Raw genomic sequence first — 20497 nt, 5'->3', positions numbered from 1 at the left:
CTCTTTCTCCTCCCCCCTTCCCCCCTCCCCAGCCCTCCGCCTCGCTCCGCCGCGGCTCCGGCTGGAAGCGCCGCTGTCATTCCTGCGCCGGAGGAGCCGGCGCTGCCGGTGCCTGGGGGTCGGGGCTCGGGGAAGCCGGGCCGCTGGGGACCCAACAGGTAGAGCCGGGGGTGCCCGGCCGCGCGCCCCCCAACCCCCGCGCATCATGCAGCTCTTTGTCACCTCTCTCGCCCCCAGGCCAAAATCCTGAGCATGATGGAAGACAATAAGCAGCTCGCGCTCCGCATCGATGGGGCGGTCCAGTCGGCCAGTCAGGAGGTGACCAACCTGCGAGCCGAACTCACGGCCACCAACCGGAGACTGGCGGAATTGAGCGGCGGCGGCGGCCCCGGCCCGGGCCCGGGAGCGGCGGCCAGCGCCTCGGCGGCGGCGGACTCGGCGGCGGCGAACATGGAGAACCACCAGCACAGCGCGCAAGGTAGGGATCGCCTGGCGCCCGGGTCGGAGGAGAGGCGAGCGAGCCAGACCCGGACCGGACCCGGAGGTGCCCCGGGGACTCGTTGCCCCCCCACGCCCGCGGCGAAACCGCCTTGCATTGTGGCTTGCAACCCTTTCCGCCCGGCGGTGGCCGGTACTGCTCCCCTGCTGGGAGTTGCAGTCTGCTGTCATTAACGAAAAACCGGGCGCAGCGTGCACGGGTTCACACGGTCACGCCGGCCCCGGCCAGCGCAAGCTAGGCGCAGCCGGCGGGTCCCCCCCCTACCCCCCGCCGGCAGCAGAAAGTGTCCTTTAGATGGTACACAGCCCCCAGCTCCGTGGGCAAACTTTTCATGCCCGGGCCTTTGCAGGGGTGAATGCCACAGCTTCACCCCCAGTTCCGGAGGCTCCTTTTCTTGGAACGAATGCCCGAGAGGGAGCGCCAGGCTCTGCTGCCGCGTTTGGGGTAGAGGATTGGGCTGGTTTGCACTTTTCTTCACGGATGCCAAATCCCCTGTCTCTATTGCATCTGGACTTTATTTTCTCCCCGTTTGAGATCGCGCAGGCAGTGGAATTATATCAATGCAACAGTAGATGTTGTGCTCAGCAGGGAGTTTAAATTTCCAGCAAATATAAACACTGAGAGCACTTTCCAGGGGGAAATCTTAGATCTCAAAGGCTGGGTGATGGGCTCCTGGCGAAATGAAGGCGGCGTAGATGGTGGGTTTCCAGGTAGCTGCTGCTTGAAGGGACTCTTTGCAGTTAGGAGGAGAAGGGGAAAAAGGACAGTCTGTGTTGACACTGACAGTGATGAAGCTCTGAAACCCTCCTACAAGGGTTAAAGATGGAGGAAGCATCAAAAAAAAAAAAAAAATCCATACTGTTTGTTTTCTGTAAATTAGAAGTGCAGAATGGATTTTCAGAATTTTTTCCCCTTTTTTTGTCTAATTGCCCTTTCAGAAAAGTTGTCACTGATTATTAATATCATTTGATTGCAAACTAAACTACTGAAATCCTGGATGTGACAAAAAAAAAAAAAAAAAAAATCCAGTCTAGGAGGGTCACTTGTGTAAACATGTCACTTAATGAAGTATGAGGTACCAGTGGCCCAGAAGGATTTTTCTGGTTTTGTTGTTATTTCAAAGGCTTCTCCTAAGTGTTGAGAGAGAGCGAGCAAGTCTGGTTTCATAGGAATGCCTTCTCTCTGTCAGCTTCTGTTTCTTCCTTACCTTCCTGCAGTAGGCATGCCTTTTTTTTTTTTTTTGGTGTGAGATGTTAAGCTTGAACATTAGCAGTTTATGTTCAACTCAGATCTTAACTTGGTACTTCCGGAGTCCGTCAGGAGTCTTAGGAATCGGGGCAATAATTTGGTACCAAAGTAGCATGACGTCATGGTGGGAAGGTGTGAGAATGGTGCTTGCTGCACAGTTTTCAAGGTGGGTATCTGGTTATTCTGTCATTTATCCCTTGTTATGTCATTGTGTGTGGAAGATGCTCTCTGCTGGCACCTGGGCAAAAAAGAGAAGTTAGACTCCATGGTCAGGCTTTACTTTTTATCAGCACGGATGCTTCCAGCCTTAAAAAATAGCAGAGAACTGACATTTTGCTGAGAATCAAAAGCTGTGGTAAAGCAGACTGAACAATGCTGGTTTATTTCCCACCATCCGCCCCTTTCTCAGCCGAGGAAAAGTTAAGTGGCTTTTATCTGAGTCCTGGGTCTAGTGCAGTCTGAGCACGCTAAGGAGGTCAGGCCACAATGATCTATAAACTCGACTTGGAAACTGTGATACTTAGCTGATGGTTAAATTGTTGTAGTGGAGCAGTCAGGGGCTGTTTCCTTTTTCTTTTTTCCCTACAAAAATGCACAAGGCTGTGGAAATGGAAATGGCTTTTGGATCTCTTGATATCCCTAAAAACACACAAAACCGGCAGCTTCCTTATATTCTGAGACGTGTGCCTCCCCAGGCCAGGGGCTGTCTGTGGGTGGCTGGAGGAAGGATGGTTTTGATTTTTCGTCTGTGTACCATCGGTATTTTTCAAAACCTTTGCTGGGAGAGTTTAATGATTTTATAATCAGAAAATAAAATGTTGAAGATTTTAACTCAGCTTAATGGTTGGCCACATAGCCCTCTAAATTGATGTCAATTTAAACTGATGTGATGGTTGAAAAGAAAACAAGACCCCCATATACATTCAGTGGGGCATCATTTACTTATATATAGTAACCATTCCTTCATACAGTCCTTTCGCATTATTTAGCCTCTGTGCGTGTTTTGGGGTTTGTTTTTATTTTGTTTTGCTTTGTGTTCTCATGACATGTGGCAGCATTCTGCTGGAACAGAAACCTTCTGCAGAGGTGTCTGGTAGTGTCTTCTGCTAGTGCTCTCCTATTCCTAAAGGGAAGCACTGGGCTCTCTTGGGTTAATTTCAAAGTGTGGTTGATTGGCTTTCTTATGCTTCTTTGTAACATACCTCCAGGAAGGCTCACAGAAGCTCAGTTCTCGGGGATTCCTCACTGTTCTTCCAAATTAGTCTTCTGTTCTAATTTTGTCTGTGTTGGTGTAAGTCGATGGGCTCAAAGCGCATGAGTATTTACTGTTGTTGAGTTATCACTTTTCAAATCACGGATTTGAATGAGTATCTTTCAAAATGCAAGTGTTTCAGTCGCTCAGTCGTGTCCGACTCTTTGCGACCCCAAGGACAGCAGCACGTCAGGCTTCCCTGTCCTTCATCATCTCCCGGAGCTTGCTCAAACTCATGTCCATCGAGTCAGTGATGCCATCCAACCATCTCATCCTCTATCATGCAACTGTATAAGTTATTTTTTAACTAAAGGGCATTATGCACATATGAAATGCATGTTAATGTCCTTTTAATAATATTAGCACAAATGGTTACAAGGAAGAGTCATCTTTTGCTCTCCCTGCTGAGAAACTGTTCGATCCATTTCCAGATACTTTTGTTAGAATTTTACTTTTGATGAATTAAACAAGCTCACCAATCCACCAGTGTATGTTTTGTCCCAGTGAGGATATCTGACAGTAGGTAAGTCGATGAAGAAAACTTGGGTTTTCCTAGAGAGTTAATGCAGTGTGTCATTTAAACAAAATATTACCTTGGTTGGTACCCTCTGTGAGCGGGCATGGTTGCTACGTAACGGAGTCTGGAAAGTGAACTGCTGAAAATCTGGGCTTTCGACACTTTGCAGGATCTTCTTTCAGAATCTGTGTTGAAAGAACGCTTGGCAGCCAGCCCATCTTCTCTCTCCCAGCTTCAAGTGAGTCGGATAATCCCTAATGAGGATGCTGGCATGCGGAGCACAGGGCATCCGTGCAGGGTGGCTCTTCTCAAGGCTCCAAAGCTGCCTCTTGGGTTGGTGAGGTCACGACTGCCTTTGACAGGTGGACAGAAGGAGGCTTGGAAAGAACAGAGCCAAGCATTTGTTCCAATTTGTCTTGTTGTTGGTAGCCAGAGAACGGATTTGTTTAAAGTAACATTTCTAAGCTGTTTTCTTCAGCGTAACATCTCTGGGAAATGTGTTTAAAATGCTTGCTGTTCTTTGAGGGGAAAATATAGCAGTTTGTTTCTCTGAAAATGTTTTATCTGATGAATGGCTAATATTAGATTCAATTGATTGCTTTGCTATGCATAGACTAAAACAATTAAGCTCCACTGTACCCAATGCAAATAGGTGTTTAACTGTATATAACATAAAATACCTATGCTCAGTAGGATGCATACCTACTGCCATGATTTGTGTGTTTTTTAAGGAAATGGTTGTATTTATATGCCTATGTAAGTGGAAATGTTCACAGCATCTTTCGTGGGTGTTGAGGGCTTACTGTCTACTGCATCTGTTAGATTAGGAGGGGGAAAAGGGTCATTTTCTTACACCTTTGTAAATTTCCATAAATAGATGCAAGTTTTATTTTTTCCCCCTAGGCATTAAAATAGACTGTGACTTCGGGTCTGATGGCTCTTATCTAGCATTATGATAACACTGGAAACCCTTTGGTGAAGCATAAATTACCTTGGGACCAAATTGAATGTGTGAATAGTCTGCGGAGATGCTAGACACTGTTGCTTTGCAAAATGAGTTCTCTTTTGGCAACCCCTTTCCACTTCATTCTGCCTCTGTGTACTCTTGTTTTCTCAAGTAGACTTTTATCTTTTTTGAAAAAGAGAATTTTCATGTGGTAGAGAGAATGAGACTAAGTGCGGTAGAATCTTGGGGACTTCTCTTGGCTCACCCGTAAGTTACAGAGCTCATCCAGAACCTATGCCTTGGTTTCTCCAGTCATATCCATGGGCTGTAAGAGACTTGTCTGTCTTTTCCTAGTCTGGTAGGCTGTCATGAGATGGGACTTCAAAATTCTTCCTGAAAATCACCGTGCATGGTCACCGAGAGATTACGTACAGATCAGTACAGCGTGAATGAAATTAGTTATTGATTGGCTAGTATTTACTATCTTTGTACTGTCTTTGGAAAATGCCTTTGGAGGACCCCTGAAGTGAATTTCTGGTTCTGGTTAATTTCATGCTTCCAGCATTTCAGGATTGACTGAGGTTTTTCAAAGCTTTTTTGATCCTAAGTCTGAGCCAATCTGATTTTTATAATAGGAGCCTAATCACACATCCTCCCCATGTAAGATACGGCATGCTCTCCCCACACCTTCACCCTCTCTACTCCCCAAGACTGCTGGCACTTTTGAGGAATCCTGTAGGTTATAATTTGTGACTTCCTGTCTGCCAGTGAGCTTGTAGCAGATGGACTTGGCAGGTGGGGCATGCTCGTTGGAACGCTGCCGGCTCACCGTGCTAGTCATATGGGGCCCAGAAGGTCGAGCCTGGGGTCCTGGCCATATTCATTGCATATTTCATTTATATTTATTCCTGAGTTATGTAGCAAAGGCAAGTGAAATCCACATGAACTTCTCAGTGTTTTTCAGACTTTTTCCAGTATGGGTTTGTGTGAGCATTAGTGCTTGGCAGCTTACCCCCTGCCATCTATCAGGCAAGAGTGGAACTTGTTCTGCCTGCTGAGGCCAAGGAATGGGTTTTTAAGTGATCTTGTAAATGAAAATGAGTCCATACTGTTTGGGCTGGATATTAGGGTGAGTAACACATGGGATGACAAGGGGCGCCACCACCAGCAGTCATTGCAATGTCCTAGTCATCTGAAATGCAGGCAAAGAAACTCCAGGCAGAATCGTTTAGGAAAAGACAGCTTCTCTGAAGCCAGGAGCACGCGTGTGTGTGTGCGCTCAGTCATGTCCAACTCTTTGCGACCCCACAGACTGTAGCCCACCAGGCTCCTCTGTCCATGGGATTTCCCAGGCAAAATTATTAGAGTGAGTTACTGTTTCCTTCCCCAGGGGATCTTCCCAACCCAAGAGAGGGACCATCTATTGTGGCAGATGATACCTGACAACTCAGGACAGGTTAGCATCCTGCTGGCCCATGTCACCATCCTCAAGGTCCGCTACCTGGCCCATCTTGACTATGAAGAAGCTGGAGGGAATCCAGGGAAAGGAATCTTTTCTTCCTCCCCATGTGGTTGAATGAGTCTGTAACATCCTTTCTGGTTTGATGCACCTCAGATCTAGGTGGCAGACTCAAGCCTGTGTGCTGTAGACATGCTTCTCCCTTGGAATCCTAAGCTGCTAGAAACATGAAAGATGCTGAATATAGTTTTAATGAGTTTGGCAAGAACAACTGTTAGAGCAGGTGGCTTCTGTGTGATGGGACATCATGGGTTCTCAATTTGTTATAGTATCTTTGTTGACTTGGCCTTGCTGGGCCTTTGGGTCACACTTATGAAAAGCCCCTGTCCCCTCTACCCCTCTGATGAACTGAGACCCTAGCACTAGAGCTCAGATGGAGCTTGTTACAGGCAGGTCTGCAAGCAAAGCACCCCCGAGGCCTCTGCACCTTCTGTGATGGGGAGTCAGGCTGGGAGGATGGAGAGAAATGGGAGGGGCAGCCACCTTCCCAGCTCCCCCCAACCTCTCCTCTTCCACCAGAGCAAATGCTGGAGGAAAGGGGACATAAAGAACCTCCATTCCCAATATAGTCTCAGCTCTACAGATTGTTTGAAGTAGGTGATATGTATCATTAAGAAGTAATACAAATCATTAAGGACATAGTACCCTCTAAAGGAAGGTGTGTCCAGAGCTGTTACTTTACACTCACCTTTGGCACTTCATTATGGTTGTCGGAGCTCACCTCTTGGGTACATCACAAGACACTGGGTGTTCAAGACCTACTTGCAAGGTTAGCAACCCAAGGGCCACTTGTCACCAATGAAAAGAACCAACTTTATCCAGGGATTGGGGCCTCCTACTCCCTAGACTTTGTATGCTTTCTCTCTTGGGAAGGATGATTCCAGGCAAGACTGGCATCCTGCAGTCTTATTTGTCTCCCTCCTAGTCATACATTTTCCTTTCCTAGGTTCTCTCCTAGTGACCTCAGTAGTCTCCAATGGCCCAGGACCATGCCCAACAAAAGACTTGTAACTACTCACAGATTCCTTTATGCTAGGGTTTCCCAGTCTTGGCATTGTTGTCATTTGGGTCAGGATAATTCTTTGTTGGAGGGACATTGTGTGCTCTGTAGGGTATTTAGCAGCATCCCTGTCCTCTGCCCAACCGATGTCAGTAGACCTTCCACACAGCAGTTGTGACAATGCACAATGTCTCCAGATATTGCCAGATATCCCCTGGGGACCACATCATCCCTGGCTGAAAACCACTTTTTATGCCACAGACTAAAGGAGGCCCCAGTTGTGAATCTTAGGACGGTAACTCGGTAAGAGCAGATCATTTCATCTGCTTTGCTTTCTGCTCCTTTTGCAGCACCTAGAACAGTGCCTGGCACAGAGCAAGAGCTCAGTAAGTGATTATTGAGTGAATGAATGAATGAATTCTCAATTACTGAATTACAGAATGTATAGACTTTGTCATGTTTTTACATGAAGCTCATTGGTTTAATGGTTGTTATTGTTCAGTTGCTCAGTCATATCCGACTCTTTATGTCCCCATGGACTGAAGCACTCCAGGCACCACCCCCCCCCCCCCCGTCCTTCACTGTCTCCCAGAGTTTGCTCAGATTCTTGTCCATTGAGTCAGTGATGCTGTCTAACCATCTCATCCGCTACTGCCCTCTTCTCCTTTTTTCATTCAGTCTTTCCCAGCATCAGGGTCTTTTCCAGTGAGTCAGCTCTTCACAGCAGGTGGCCAAAGTATTGGAGCTTCAGCATCAGTCCTTCCAATAAATATTCAGGATTGATTTTCTTTAAGATTGACTGGTTTGATCTCCTTGCAGTCCAAGGGACTCTCAAGAGTCTTCTCCAGCACTACAGTTTGAAAGCACCCATTCTTCAGTGCTTATCCTTCTTTAGGGTCCAACTCTCACATCTGCATATGACTACTGGAAAAACCATAGGTTTGAAGATACAGACCTTTATCAGCAAAGTGATGTCTCTGCTTTTTAATATACTGTCTAGGTTTAATGACACATGGTTTTAACTGAGTCTTTATTTGACACATGTCAACACTAACATGTTCTAAACATTTTTTCTGTATTCTCTCAATTCATCTTTTAAACTGCCTTCCGAGGTGAGTACTGGGTTTGCCACCTTACACATGAGAAAGTTGAGGCCCAGAAAGGTTATGTGACTTTCCCAGGGTCACCAAGCTCGCAAGTGGCAGAACTAGTAGATGAACCCAAGTAAATGTGAATCCAGAGATTGCCTGCTGTCCCAGCTCGGATGTTGTTCAACTTTACATAGTTTTTCCCATTCCTGCCCAAGAAATAATTTTTGTTCTAAAGCTGGCATCATGGTAGTTGTAGTTAGGATTTGCATGTCAGACATTAAGTCGTTCATCATAAATCCTTAGAGCTCCACAGAACAAAATATGCTTTGTCACTGCTATGGAGTCTGTAGCCAGAAAGGTATCTGGCCAGAGGTAACAGGGCAGCTCAGTGGCAGAGCTGTGTTCAAATGTAAGAATCTTCCTTCTCTCTGCCTGGCTGCTAGGCTTAGGCTGCCGAGAGTCACAGAGAGGACTGAACTGTTTGGGAAAGGGGACAGTGAACCCGGGACCTTCTTACCAGGGGCTTGACTCATATTGAGGAAAAGGGATGTTCCAGGAGCAGAACTGGGGAGCTGCAGAGACCTTGGAGGTCATCCAAGAGCACAGTGATAGCAATAGCCGGCATCTGTTGAGACTTTTTTCCTGACTCTCCCAGACTCTGTGCAGTGTGATTGATAACAGTGTTTCATCTACTTTCCTATCACAGTGAGTTGGGTAATGTTCTCATCTCCATTCTATAAATGAACAAATTGAGGCTCAGAACTGTTTCATTGTTTTTCCACACTCTGGACCGTGGTCATCTGCGGGATTGAAATACAGGTTCAGCTGACCCTGGAGCCCACCTGCTTCTCTACAACAAAATATCAAGGTACCAGGCAAGCAGCACAAGGAAATGCCAGGAGTATGGTTTCGTCTTTTTTGCCTACAGAGCTACTTACCCACTCCCCTTCTTTTTCCTTTTCTTCTTTTCCCCTTCTCTTCTCTCTGTCTCCATCTATTTTGAGAGATTAGGGACACAGGTTCAAGGACCAGAGATTTAATAAGATATGGAGCAAGCTATCCTGGCACTCATAGTTTAGTAGGTGTGACTGACATGGAAATATAATTACATTGTATAATAAAGGTCTAGACAGGTGTAATGGGAAAATAGATGATGGAGTGACAAATAGAGAAGGCTTCACAGATGTCCATGACAGTAGCAATATGTAATAAAAGCATGCTGGGAAAATACATTGATTTGCCTACTAAAGTTAAACTGACCATGAGAGATTATTAAAAAGTGCAACTTTGGGGGTAGGTTGGGATTGGATCCTACAGAGAATAGCTCCTGGCTGAGACTTTCTCCCCAAAAGAAGGAAGATGTGAATGACACAGGGTTTAGATCTTGAATAATAGTTGTTTTTTCCTCCAAAAGAGATGAATTTCAATGCGGGTGTAGCTCTGCTCACCCCCTGTATTATCTTCCTGGTCAAGACTGGGGCTTCTTGTCTGCTGCAGCGTAGCTTACTTTCCTTGATTAGGTTGAATTTTTTTTAAAACCACTGAGGATGGTGTCTTTAATTCAGTTAGTGCAATTTGGAACACAGTGGGATTTAGGTCACCCTTTCCCCATCATTTTTGCCATTTTGAAATTCTGTGTTCACTATTTCCTGAAGATAGCAAGGTATGAAATTTAGAAATTTGATACTGACCCCGGAGAGTACAATTGTGGTACCATAGAGCTTGATGAATGATGGCTGAGGAGAACTGACTTGTGATTATATGTATATTGATTATCTTAATTAATGCATTCACCAAGTGGATTGCTTTGCTTGTTCCTACAAGGTTTACTATATGAAGTGAGAAAAAAAAAATGGGACTATCTTTTGATACATCTTAGATTTGAGAATCAACAGAAAGGTCATTTTGTGGCGACTGTCAGCCCTTTGGCTAGCAGACATGCTCTGGTTGCTCTGTTCACAGTTTGACTCGGTACCGGGTAGCCCTGCAAGGAGGCACGTTTAAGTCTTAATAGATGTCCTCTGAGGAAGGAGCATAATCCCTGGTTGGCTTTTCTACAGTGTGGGTCATGATCATCAACCAGTAGAACAGAACCTTGTTAAAACTCAGCTGGTTGACACATGGGTTGATCCCACCATGCGTGCATGCTCTAGTTGCTCACTTGTGTCTGACTCTTTGTGATCCTGTGGACTGTAGCCTGCTAGGCTTCTCTGTCCCTGGGGTTGTCCAGGTAAGAATACTGAAGCAGGTGGCCATTTCCTCCTCCGGGGGATCTTCCCAACCTGGGGCTCAGACCTCCGGTCTCCTGAGTCTCCTGCATTACAGGCAGATTCTTTACTGCTGAGCCACCAGAAGCCCTCGTTCCACCATGGAATAAGTCAAAACCCATCCTTCAACACTTTCAGTGTTATTACTTTGCCTCTAAAGCACAAACTCTGGATAGCATCCTCCATTCACAAAGCCAAGGCTCAGAATCCTTTTTCCAGGCTTCTGCGTTTACCCAGTAGTCTTCCTTTGCACCCAGGAGTTTCTAGGGAAACACTAGAGTTTACTCTACCCAGATCTTTGCAGCATACAAAGACTTGCATAGGCAGTGTCTCTGTGGATCCTACCCACTGGCCCATAGGATGGAATTAAGGTAAACACACCAATCTAGTTCTCAAATAAGGAAACTGAGGCACAGTGATTTAAGCTGATTTGTCCAAGATTGTTGAGTTGGTCATTGAACCAAATTCTCCTGTTTCTCCCACTGTAAGATCCCACTGTGACTGCACAATGGTGACAGAGGGCGGCTCCAGAACTTTTGATGGGGTGAGATCTGACCTTGCCTTGACCTTTATCTCCCTTTTAAAAATATTTATTTGTTTGTTTTTGATTGGGCTGGGTCTTCATTGCTATGTGCAGATTTTCTCTAGTTACGGCGAGCAGGGACTGCCCTCTAGTTGGGGTGCACAGGCTTCTCATTGTGGTGGGTTCTCCTGTTGCACAGCATGGGCTCTAGGGCGTGCGGGCTGCAGTGGTTGCAACTCACAGCCTTAGTTGCCCCATGGCATGTGGGATCTTCCCAGACCTGGGATCAAACCCATGTCCCATTATTGACAGGCAGATTCTTAACCACTGGATCATGAGGGAAGTCCTGGCCACTCCCTCTTGAGCATGGGCCCTCTGTCTTTTAAGTCCTGGATAGTGACACCATCTCTCATACTCTGTGCTCCCACGTCCAGTGTCCTTCCATGGTGAAAGGACAATCAGTTTGACAGATTTAGTCTTATTTTTTTGCATTGAGTTCTTTCATCATCTCCGTGGGGATTTACAATCATTTGATTTCTCTTTTAATGACCTATCTTATTCACGCCTTAGCTTAGACTTTCTCTTCTTCTAGCCTCCCTTAAAGCCTTCCCTGGTGGCTCAAAGGTAAAGAATCCACCTGCAGTGTGGGAGACCTGGGTTCAGTCCCTGTGTTGGGAAGATCCCTTGGAGAAGGGCATGGCAACCCACTTCAGTATTCTTGCCAGGAGAATCCCCATGGACAGAGGAGCCTGGCGTGCTGCGATTCATGGGGTCGCAAAGAGTCGGACACGACTGAGCGACTAAGCACAGCACACAGCCCCCCTTAACGCAGTTCAGTTCAGTCACTCAGTCGTGTCCGACTCTTTGCGACCCCATGAATCGCAGCACGCCAGGCCTCCCTGTCCATCACCAACTCCTGGAGTTTACTTAAACTCATGCCCGTGGCCTCGGTGATGCCATCCAGCCATCTCATCCTCTGTCGTCCCTCTCTCCTCCTGCCCCCAATCCCTCCCAGCATCAGGATCTTTTCCAGTGAGTCAACTCTTCACATGAGGTGGCCAAAGTATTGGAGTTTCAGCCTCAGCATCAGTCCTTCCAATGAACACCCAGGACTGATCTCCTTCAGGATGGACTGGTTGGATCTCCTTGCAGTCTAAGAGACTCTCAAGAGTCTTCTTCAACACCATAGTTCAAAAGCATCAATTTTTCAGCGCTCAGCTTTCTTCACAGTCCATCTCTCACATGCATACATTACCACTGGAAAAACCATAGCCTTGACCAGACAGACCTTTGTTGACAGAGTAATGTCTCTGCTTTTTAATGTGCTATCTAGGTTGGTCATAACTTTCCTTCCAAGGAGTAAGAGTCTTTTAATTTCATGGCTGCAATCACCATCTGCAGTGATTTTGGAGCCCCCAAAAATAAAGTCTGACACTGTTTCCACTGTCTCCCCATCTATTTCCCATGAGGTGATGGGACTGGATGCCTTGATCTTAGTTTTCTGAATGTTAAGCTTTAAGCCAACTTTTTCACTCTCCTCTTTCACTTTCATCAAGAGGCTTTTTAGCTCCTGTTCACTTTCTGCCATAAGGGTGGTGTCATGTGCATATCTGACGTTATTGATATTTCTCCCGGCAGTCTTGATTCCAGCTTGTGCTTCTTGCAGCCCAGCGTTTCTCTTGATGTACTCTGCATATAAGTTAAATAAGCAGGATGACAATTTACAGCCTTGACGTACTCCTTTTCCTATTTGGAACCAGTCTGTTGTTCCATGTCCAGTTCTAACTGTTGCTTCCTGACCTGCATACAGGTTTCTCAAGAGGCAGGTCAGGTGGTCTGGTATTCCCATCTCCTTCAGAATTTTCCACAGTTTATTGTGATCCACATAGTTGAAGGCTTTGGCGTAGTCAATAAAGCAGAAATAGATGTTTTCCTGGAACTCTCTTGCTTTTTTGATGATCCAGTGGATATTGGCAATTTGATCTCTGGTTCCTCTGCCTTTTCTAAAACCAGCTTGAACAGCTGGAAGTTCTCGGTTCACATATTGCTGAAGCCTGGCTTGGAGAATTTTGAGCATTACCTTACTAGCGTGTGAGATGAGTGCAATTGTGTGGTAGTTTGAGCATTCTTTGGGATTGCCTTTCTTAGGGATTGGAATGAAAACTGACCTTTTCCAGTCCTGTGGCCACTGCTGAGTTTTCCAAACTTGCTGGCATATCGAGTGCAGCACTTTCACAGTATCATCTTTCAGGATTTGAAATAGCTCAACTGGAATTTCATCACATCCACTAACTTTGTTCATAGTGATGCTTTCTAAGGCCCACTTGATTTCACATTCCAGGATGTCTGGCTCTAGGTGAGTGATCACACCATTGTGATTAATCTGGGTCGTGAAGATCTTTTTTTTACAGTTCTTCTGTGTATTCTTGCCACCTCTTCTTAATGTCTTCTGCTTCTGTTAGGTCCATACCATTTCTGTCCTTTATTGAGCTTAGGGACCTGTAAACCAGAGCAGATTGGCACCAGGGGAATCTCCTACTTGTCTTAATCAGTTGGATCTGGGAATGACTCCCACACTGAGGACAGTTTTTTTGCACCTGACACGACTACTGTTTAGGATTTTTGCATATGGGAAGCACATCTGTGAGGGGACCTGTGGCCTTAGCACGTGGGTGTGTATTCTCTCCAAGTGTTCAGGGCAGGATGTAGCCATCACAGGAAATCTGCCTAATTTCTTTCTCTCCACTGTCCCTTCAGGGTGATGCTATGAAATCTTCAGGGTCTCTTTTATCAGAGTATTTGAATGAACAACTAACCAAAGCATGTTGGTTTAAATTCTCCGTCTGCTGGTTGTGTAGGTGCGTGTTCTTACTTCTGCTGTGGCTGTAACTACCTGAGTAGTTGGGGGAACCTCCTGCTGCTCCAAGTTCATGCCTAGATCTTATACTCAGATCAGTGGAATTTCATCCACAGACCAAAGTCCAACAGTGTGACAGCAAACTCAGGGAAAATTAGAATGGGGTCTTTTGCTGTGCACCTGAGGAGAAGATCAGCCCGGAGCTTCTGAAGCTCAGCAGACAGCCCACTGTGGTTAACTGACACCTAAACAGCTAATGCAATGGCTGGGAGTCTGATCTCTGTTTCATTTCAATGTGATGAGGAACAGTCACTAAAGGCTTCCCAAACCTCTGACAGCAAAATGGAAATAATATACATTTGAACTTCATTTGAAGATCTATTTATAGTAGGCTCTAGAAAAGCAGAAAGTATTTTTAAGGATCAAAATGTTTTGGTACTTTTAAGTTTTAGATTTGTATTAGCATTAAACACTTAGGATTCCCACCTCTGCCAAGAGATAATATTGCACAGGACATGAAAGAAAGCACTCCCTGATTCTGCTCAGAGTTCACTTCATTGCCTGCTCTTGTGACTTGAATGATAGAGCTAGGGTTGTTGTTGCTGTTCAGTTGCTAAGTTGAGTCTGACTCTTTAAGACGCCATGGACTGCAACACACCAGGCTCCTCTATCCTCCATTATCTCTCCGAGTTTGCTCAAGTTCATGTCCACTGAGTCAGTGATGCTATCCAACCATCTCATCCTCTGTCACTCTCTTCTCCTTTTGTCTTCAGTCTTTCCCATTATCAGAGTCTTTTCAGATGAGTTGGCTCTTCGCATCAGGTGGCCAGAGTATTGGAGCTTCAGCTTCAGCATCAGTCCTTCCAGTGAACATTCAGGGTTGATTTCCTCTGGGATTGACTGGTTTGATCTTGCAGTCCAGGGGACTCCCAAGAGTGCTCTCCAGCACCACAGTTTTGAAAGCATCAGTTCTTAGGTGCTCAGTCTTTTCCATGGTCCAATTCTCACATCCATATATGACCACTGGAAAAAACATAGTTTAGGCTATACAGACCTTTGCAAAGTGATATTTTTGCTTTTTTAATACATTGTCTAGGTTTGTCATAGCTTTCCTTCCAAGAAGCAAACTTCTTCTAATTTCATGGCTGCAGTCACCAGCCTCAGTGATTTTAGAGCCCAAGAAAACTAAATTTATCACTGCTTCTACTGTTTCGCCTTCTACTTGCCTTGAGTGATGGGACCAGATGCCATGATCTTAGTTTTTGAATGTTGAGTTTTAAGCCAGCTTTTTCACTCTCCTTTTTCACACTCATCAAGAGGCTCTTTAGTTCCTCTTCGCTTTCTGCCATTAGAATGGTATCATCTGCATATCTGAGGTTGTTGACATCTCTCCCAGCAATCTTGATTCCAGTTTGTGACTCATCCAATCCAGCATTTCATATGATGTATTCTGCATATAAGTTAAATAAGCAAGGTGACAATATCCAGGATAGGAGCTAGTAAGCTTTTTCTGTCAAGGGCCAGGTAGTAAATATTATAGTCTTTGCGGAATGAAGAGTATCTATTATAATTCCTCAGATCTGCTGCTGTAATGTGAAAGCAGTCATAGATAATAGGCAAATTAATGGGTGGGGTTGTGTTTCAATAAAACTTTATTTACAAAAGCAGGCACCCTTTGGGCTCTAGTTTGTCAGCCCCCTGAACTTGTAGTTCTCTTCCATGTGCCTTCTGATCCATTTATATCCAGCACCTTTACAGTGCTTAGCATACACAAGGAGCTTAATAATGACTGATTAAGCTAGCAAGCTAGATGTGAGCAATAAAACCGCTAGATTACAGTGCTAAAGGAGCAGAAACAAAAAGTTAATTACTAGGGGTGTAACAGTTAATGGACAAGAGAAAGAAACATTTGTTAGCAGCTTCATGGTTAGAGGTGAAGTCACTTGTGTTTAGTCATCATCACAGACCTTAAAAGAACCATGAAGAGACAAAGACAGTTACAGTGAGATACAGGGCAAGACACTTGACATCTGAGCCTCAGTTTCCTTATTTATGAAATGAGATCATTTCCATCTTCAGTATAATATAGCAGATATATGGGCTTGTACTGTGCTAAGTCACTTCAGTCGTACCCAACTCTTTGCAACCCCATGGGCTGTAGCCCACCATGGGATTCTGTCCATGGGATTCTCCAGGCAAGAATGCTGGAGTGGATTGCCATTTCATTCTCCAGGGGAACTTCCCAGCCCAGGGCTCGAACCCGAGTCTCTTATGTCTACATTGGCAGGCAGATTCTTTACCACTAGCGCTACCTGGGAAGCCCATATGGGCTTAAAGGGGTGAAACAGATCTGATCCAAGTCCTGGAGATATAACAGATTGTGGGACATTACAGCTCTCAGTTTTCACCTCTGTGACAAGAGGCTGATAATTTCTCCTTTAGGGAGTGATTAGAATGGTTTAGTGCAGAGTTTCTCAGCACTGTTGGCATTCTGAGCCAGAAAATTCTTTGCTGTGTGGGTTGATTTGTCAGCATCCCTAGTCTCTATATCGGGCTTCCCTGGTGGCTCAGTGGTGAAAGAATCCACTTGCAATGCAGGGGATGTGGGTTTGATCCCTGGGTGGGGAAGATCCCCTAGAAGAAGAAATGCTAACCCACTTCAGTATTCTTGCTGAGAAAATCCATGGACAGGCAGGCCACAGTCCATAGAGTCGCAAAGAGTTGGACATTATTGAGTGACTGAACATGCACACACTGGTCTCCATCACTGGATGCTGGTAGTACCCCTATAACGTGATAACCAAAAAAGTCTTTAGACGTTGCCCAGTGTGTTTTTTCCTGGGGAAAATTACTCCCTGGGTTAATGGAATAACACATAGTGCACCTGGCATGAAGCTTGGTGGACTTCGGGGTTCAATAGATAGAACTCCTCGTTATTAATAGCATATTGAACTCTGAATTCTCCTCCTTTTGAATGAAATTCTCTTCCTTTCTTCAGTCGATTTCTCTCCCACAAAGGCAAGATTGGATGTTTTTTTCTAGATCCCAGGTTTTTCTCTTGCTATTTCTGTGTTTCTTAGAGGTCTTTCTCCTGGAAGGAGCCAGGCTTCCTATGATGCCCTGCTGAGGATGCTTTCCAGCCCTTTAAACACATGTGTACCTAGACTTGTATTTGAGGTCACGGTCAGAATTGATAAATGGTTCATATGAGAAATCATAGGGATATTTGCAACATTAAATGAACAGGGAGGGTTAAGGACTGAAAGTCTTAACTCATAAAGGCTGGCAGGCTGAGGTAGTGGGTGTTGTTCAGAGAAAACAGATAATGTACCTCAAACAAATATCGACAAAATCATCACTTCTCTCATGAGCATGCATGCTTCTAACATTATCCAGGGGCCAGTTTTTAGTGGTTTAAACTTTAGCCAGGATGGCTATTCAGTTTACATCTGGATTTAATGTTTTGTCATCCATATTCCCAGTGGTGCCATGGTTCCTTCCCAGTTTTCACATATACTCTTTTTAATGCTGGAGAGAGAGAGAGAGAGTGGTGGGGCATTTTCAATGAATTCTGGCCCCTACATATTAGTGTTGTATTTTTTGCCTGTCTCTCTGAGAAAATACGTAAATGCAAAAGACTGTGTTGAATTCAGCAGCATTATCAAGTGGTTGCTTCTTCTGCATCTGCATGCATTTGGAAGATAATGGTACATATATGCAATAAAAATGATTCATTCTGACCACAGGCAGCACATTGGAGACATGTGGGTTTGGGACTTCCTGTAAGTCACTCTCTCCGGCCACCCAGAGTCTCTGTGGCCCATAGCTTGAGAACTGCAGCTGTAGGATGCATCTGCTGGACAAGTGTGTTCAGCCCTATGCAATGCCATTCTCAGCAATGCTATGTGCATTTAGGTGTTTTTGATAAGTGTCTTGAAAAATTTTGCCCCAGGCCTTTGAGTCTTCTCATTTTAAGGTATTCTTCCATTCCTCAAACTCTGCCTCACTGTGACACAAACAGATAAATCTATGATTTGGGCCCTAGGCTTTAAGAAAACTCTTCTTTATTTAGACAAACATTTCTACAGTGACTTTCTAGTATGAATATTGGAAAGTACCAGTTATAGTCAGAATAACAGAACTGGCCCTAAACTAGATTTCAGGCAATATGATTTGATTGGCCAACTGCCATTGCTAACTAGCGTCATCCTGCCCCATCTCCAGCTAATTCCTAAAACCCCTCAAGCATGTGATCCATCATATCATTTTCTCATTTATGCCAGCACTGGATAATGGCCTAATCTCTCCAGCAGCATTCAGGTTTATTAGAGAAGATGGCATTTACAAAATCATTTCACTGTTCCACTGCAAACACCCTAAACTAGTAGGCATCCTCTTATTATAAACCTTCCTTTTAACAATGGTCTATTACCTGCAATTGATTTCACCTGGAAGACCCAGTAAATGGTTTTCATTTCTTTTCTTTTGTATTTGGTTAATATTTACCTGGTGGGTCACCTGGGACTTACGAAGGAACATTTGAGAGAGTCAAGTTTCCAGTTAGAGAAGGCCAACCTTGCTAGGGATGCGAGCTGTCCAGAGGGATGTGGTCATCACTAGAGCCAGGCCTGTTGGAAAAGCTACTCCCACACTGGGTTTAGAAGTTCCAGAGAAGGGACTTCCTTTGTGGTCCAGTGGTTAAGACTCTCCACTTCCACTTCAGGGGGCCCCGGGTTTGATCCCTGGTTGGGGAAACTAAGATAACAGCATGTCAAGGCAAAAAAAAAGAAAGAAAGAAAGAGTTCCAGAGAAAAAAACAGACTGAATAACAAATGTGATCGTCCCTTTCTTCTGTTTTGCATTCAGATGGGCCATTGAAGACAAGTTTAGCGGCAATAGTATGCTGTCATCTGAGTATAATGCAGAGATAGTTGAGAGACAGTAATGACTAGGAAAGGGCCTCACTGGCTTTCACTGTAATGACTTGTTTAAACAAACCAAGATGCAGACACAGGTAAGTTCAGAGTTTATAGCGTAGGACAGAAATCTCGAGTCCATCGCCTGGACGCATATCCTATTCTTCTAACACATATTAGCTGTGTGTGGTGGGCAAGCTGCTTTACAGCCTAGCCCTCAGTTTGCTCCTGGGGATAACACTAACCTCAACACCCCAGAGCCTCAAGATCACAGGAGAGGGTGCATCGGAGAGCCGTGCACACCATTTGGCTCTTGCCATGTCCTCCAGAAGAATCACTGCACGTGATTGCGTGCGGTAAACGTGCGCAGGTGTACGGCCTCCCAGCAGGCCCCGGGGTGGGTCTGAGCTGTGCTGTGTTTGCTCAGTTAGCATCCGCGAGGCACGCTTTCTGATTGATGAAGCTTGGTGCTGGGCACTGGGGTACTAGGATGCGTAAGGTGCTCACCTTTTGCTGGAAGCCCGAGGAGGAGACAGCAATGGGGGAAGACCCAACAGACAACAAAGAGGACTCGATGCTAACCCTAACTGTACCTGAGACTAAGAAGCAACAGAAAGGGAAGCTCCAGACTCTGCCCTGATTTGTAATGCCGACTCTCTGAGCAGAGACCAGGGTCCAGCACTCCCACTTCCATCATGACTTGAGAGAGGCTTTCTGGGAAGCTGTGCAGGGGCTGGGGCACTGGCTCAGTCAAAATGAGCCCGTTGGAGGAGATCTGGCTGAAGGTCCTCCTGTTTCTGAGTTTCCACATCTTGTGACCTTTAACAGTATCCCGAAGTCAATCAGATTCACCTTAAAGAATAGCGTAGATTATTTAATTTGGAGAATATTGTCTTTCCTGGCTTAAGCAGAGATAATATAAGCCTGTGGCTCTGTTGTAGCCCTGTTTAGGAGAGAGCCTCGAAACCTGGGATGGAGAGAAGGTGGTCGTACCAGAGAAAGCCCTCTTGTGGGTTATGGAATCACAAAATGTGTCTGCTGTCCTGGAAGGGAGGTTGAGGACCTCATCGGGGCTTTGTCTTACAGTTGGACAGACGGAGGCCAGAAAGCGCAGTGAGCTGACTGAGGCCACACAGCGCTTTGTAGCAGAGCCCAGGCTAGACTGGTGGTGGTGTCCTCCTGTCCAATATCTGGCCCCGTGACCCCGTAGTCTTCTCATGCGGTGTCCACACGAATGCACAGTCCATGCTGCAGCTCACAGCAAAACCCTTTATGTACCATAAACACTTCCTGTCTGTGCCCTGGAAGGACTCACCGTCTGAACCAGGCAAGTGGGAAACAGAGGAGCCCTCCGGTATGGGGTCTGTAGTTTAGTCTTATTTTCCAGTGAGTATAGATGAGAATGATTTAAGAAAAAAAGAAAAAGAAAAGCACAAGCCAGATGCCAAATTAAAACACTAAATTTTCTTGGAGTTTATGTGCTCCAAGCAATGTAAATAAAGGTGAGGGCTGGGCCTCTCTGTCCATTAATCAGCTTCAGTCACAGGCTCACTCCTCTGGTTTGTTTAGGGATTTCAGCCCATCACCCACACCTCTTGGCATTTCTGAGATACAAGGGGGAGGGTTCCATTTGTCATCCTGATTGTCCTCCCCTGGGTTCCTTGGAGTGGTAATCTCAGTGTTGCCTTTTGCATGAAATATTAAGTTCAGGGATAGAACCAGGGCATTTCAATGCAGGCAGGATACACTTGGGAAGGCTGGTTTTCTGCCCCTGTGGCTTCATTTGCATTATTTTGCTCCCAACCGTTTGTAATATAGTGGTGGGTGTCCATCAAATAGCTATTAACTCTTCAGCCAGCTCC

The 20497-nt window shown here is 45.4% G+C and overlaps 1 protein-coding gene across 1 annotated transcript in view; it reads left to right on the top strand.

Moving 5' to 3' along the window:
• Positions 1–252: 252 nt before the first annotated feature.
• KAZN (kazrin, periplakin interacting protein) overlaps positions 253–20497 on the top strand; it is a 506697-nt gene continuing 486452 nt past the window's right edge. Inside the window, exon 1 of the mRNA XM_061160705.1 lies at positions 253–478. Within this exon, the coding sequence (XP_061016688.1) occupies positions 253–478 (226 nt within the window). The remainder of the gene's footprint in view (positions 479–20497) is intronic.

This window comes from Dama dama, chromosome 14 (assembly GCF_033118175.1).
Source record: "Dama dama isolate Ldn47 chromosome 14, ASM3311817v1, whole genome shotgun sequence".
Lineage (NCBI taxonomy): Eukaryota > Metazoa > Chordata > Mammalia > Artiodactyla > Cervidae > Dama > Dama dama.
Note: the sequence above shows the minus strand (reverse complement) of the source record. Positions and strands in the feature narration are given on the sequence as shown.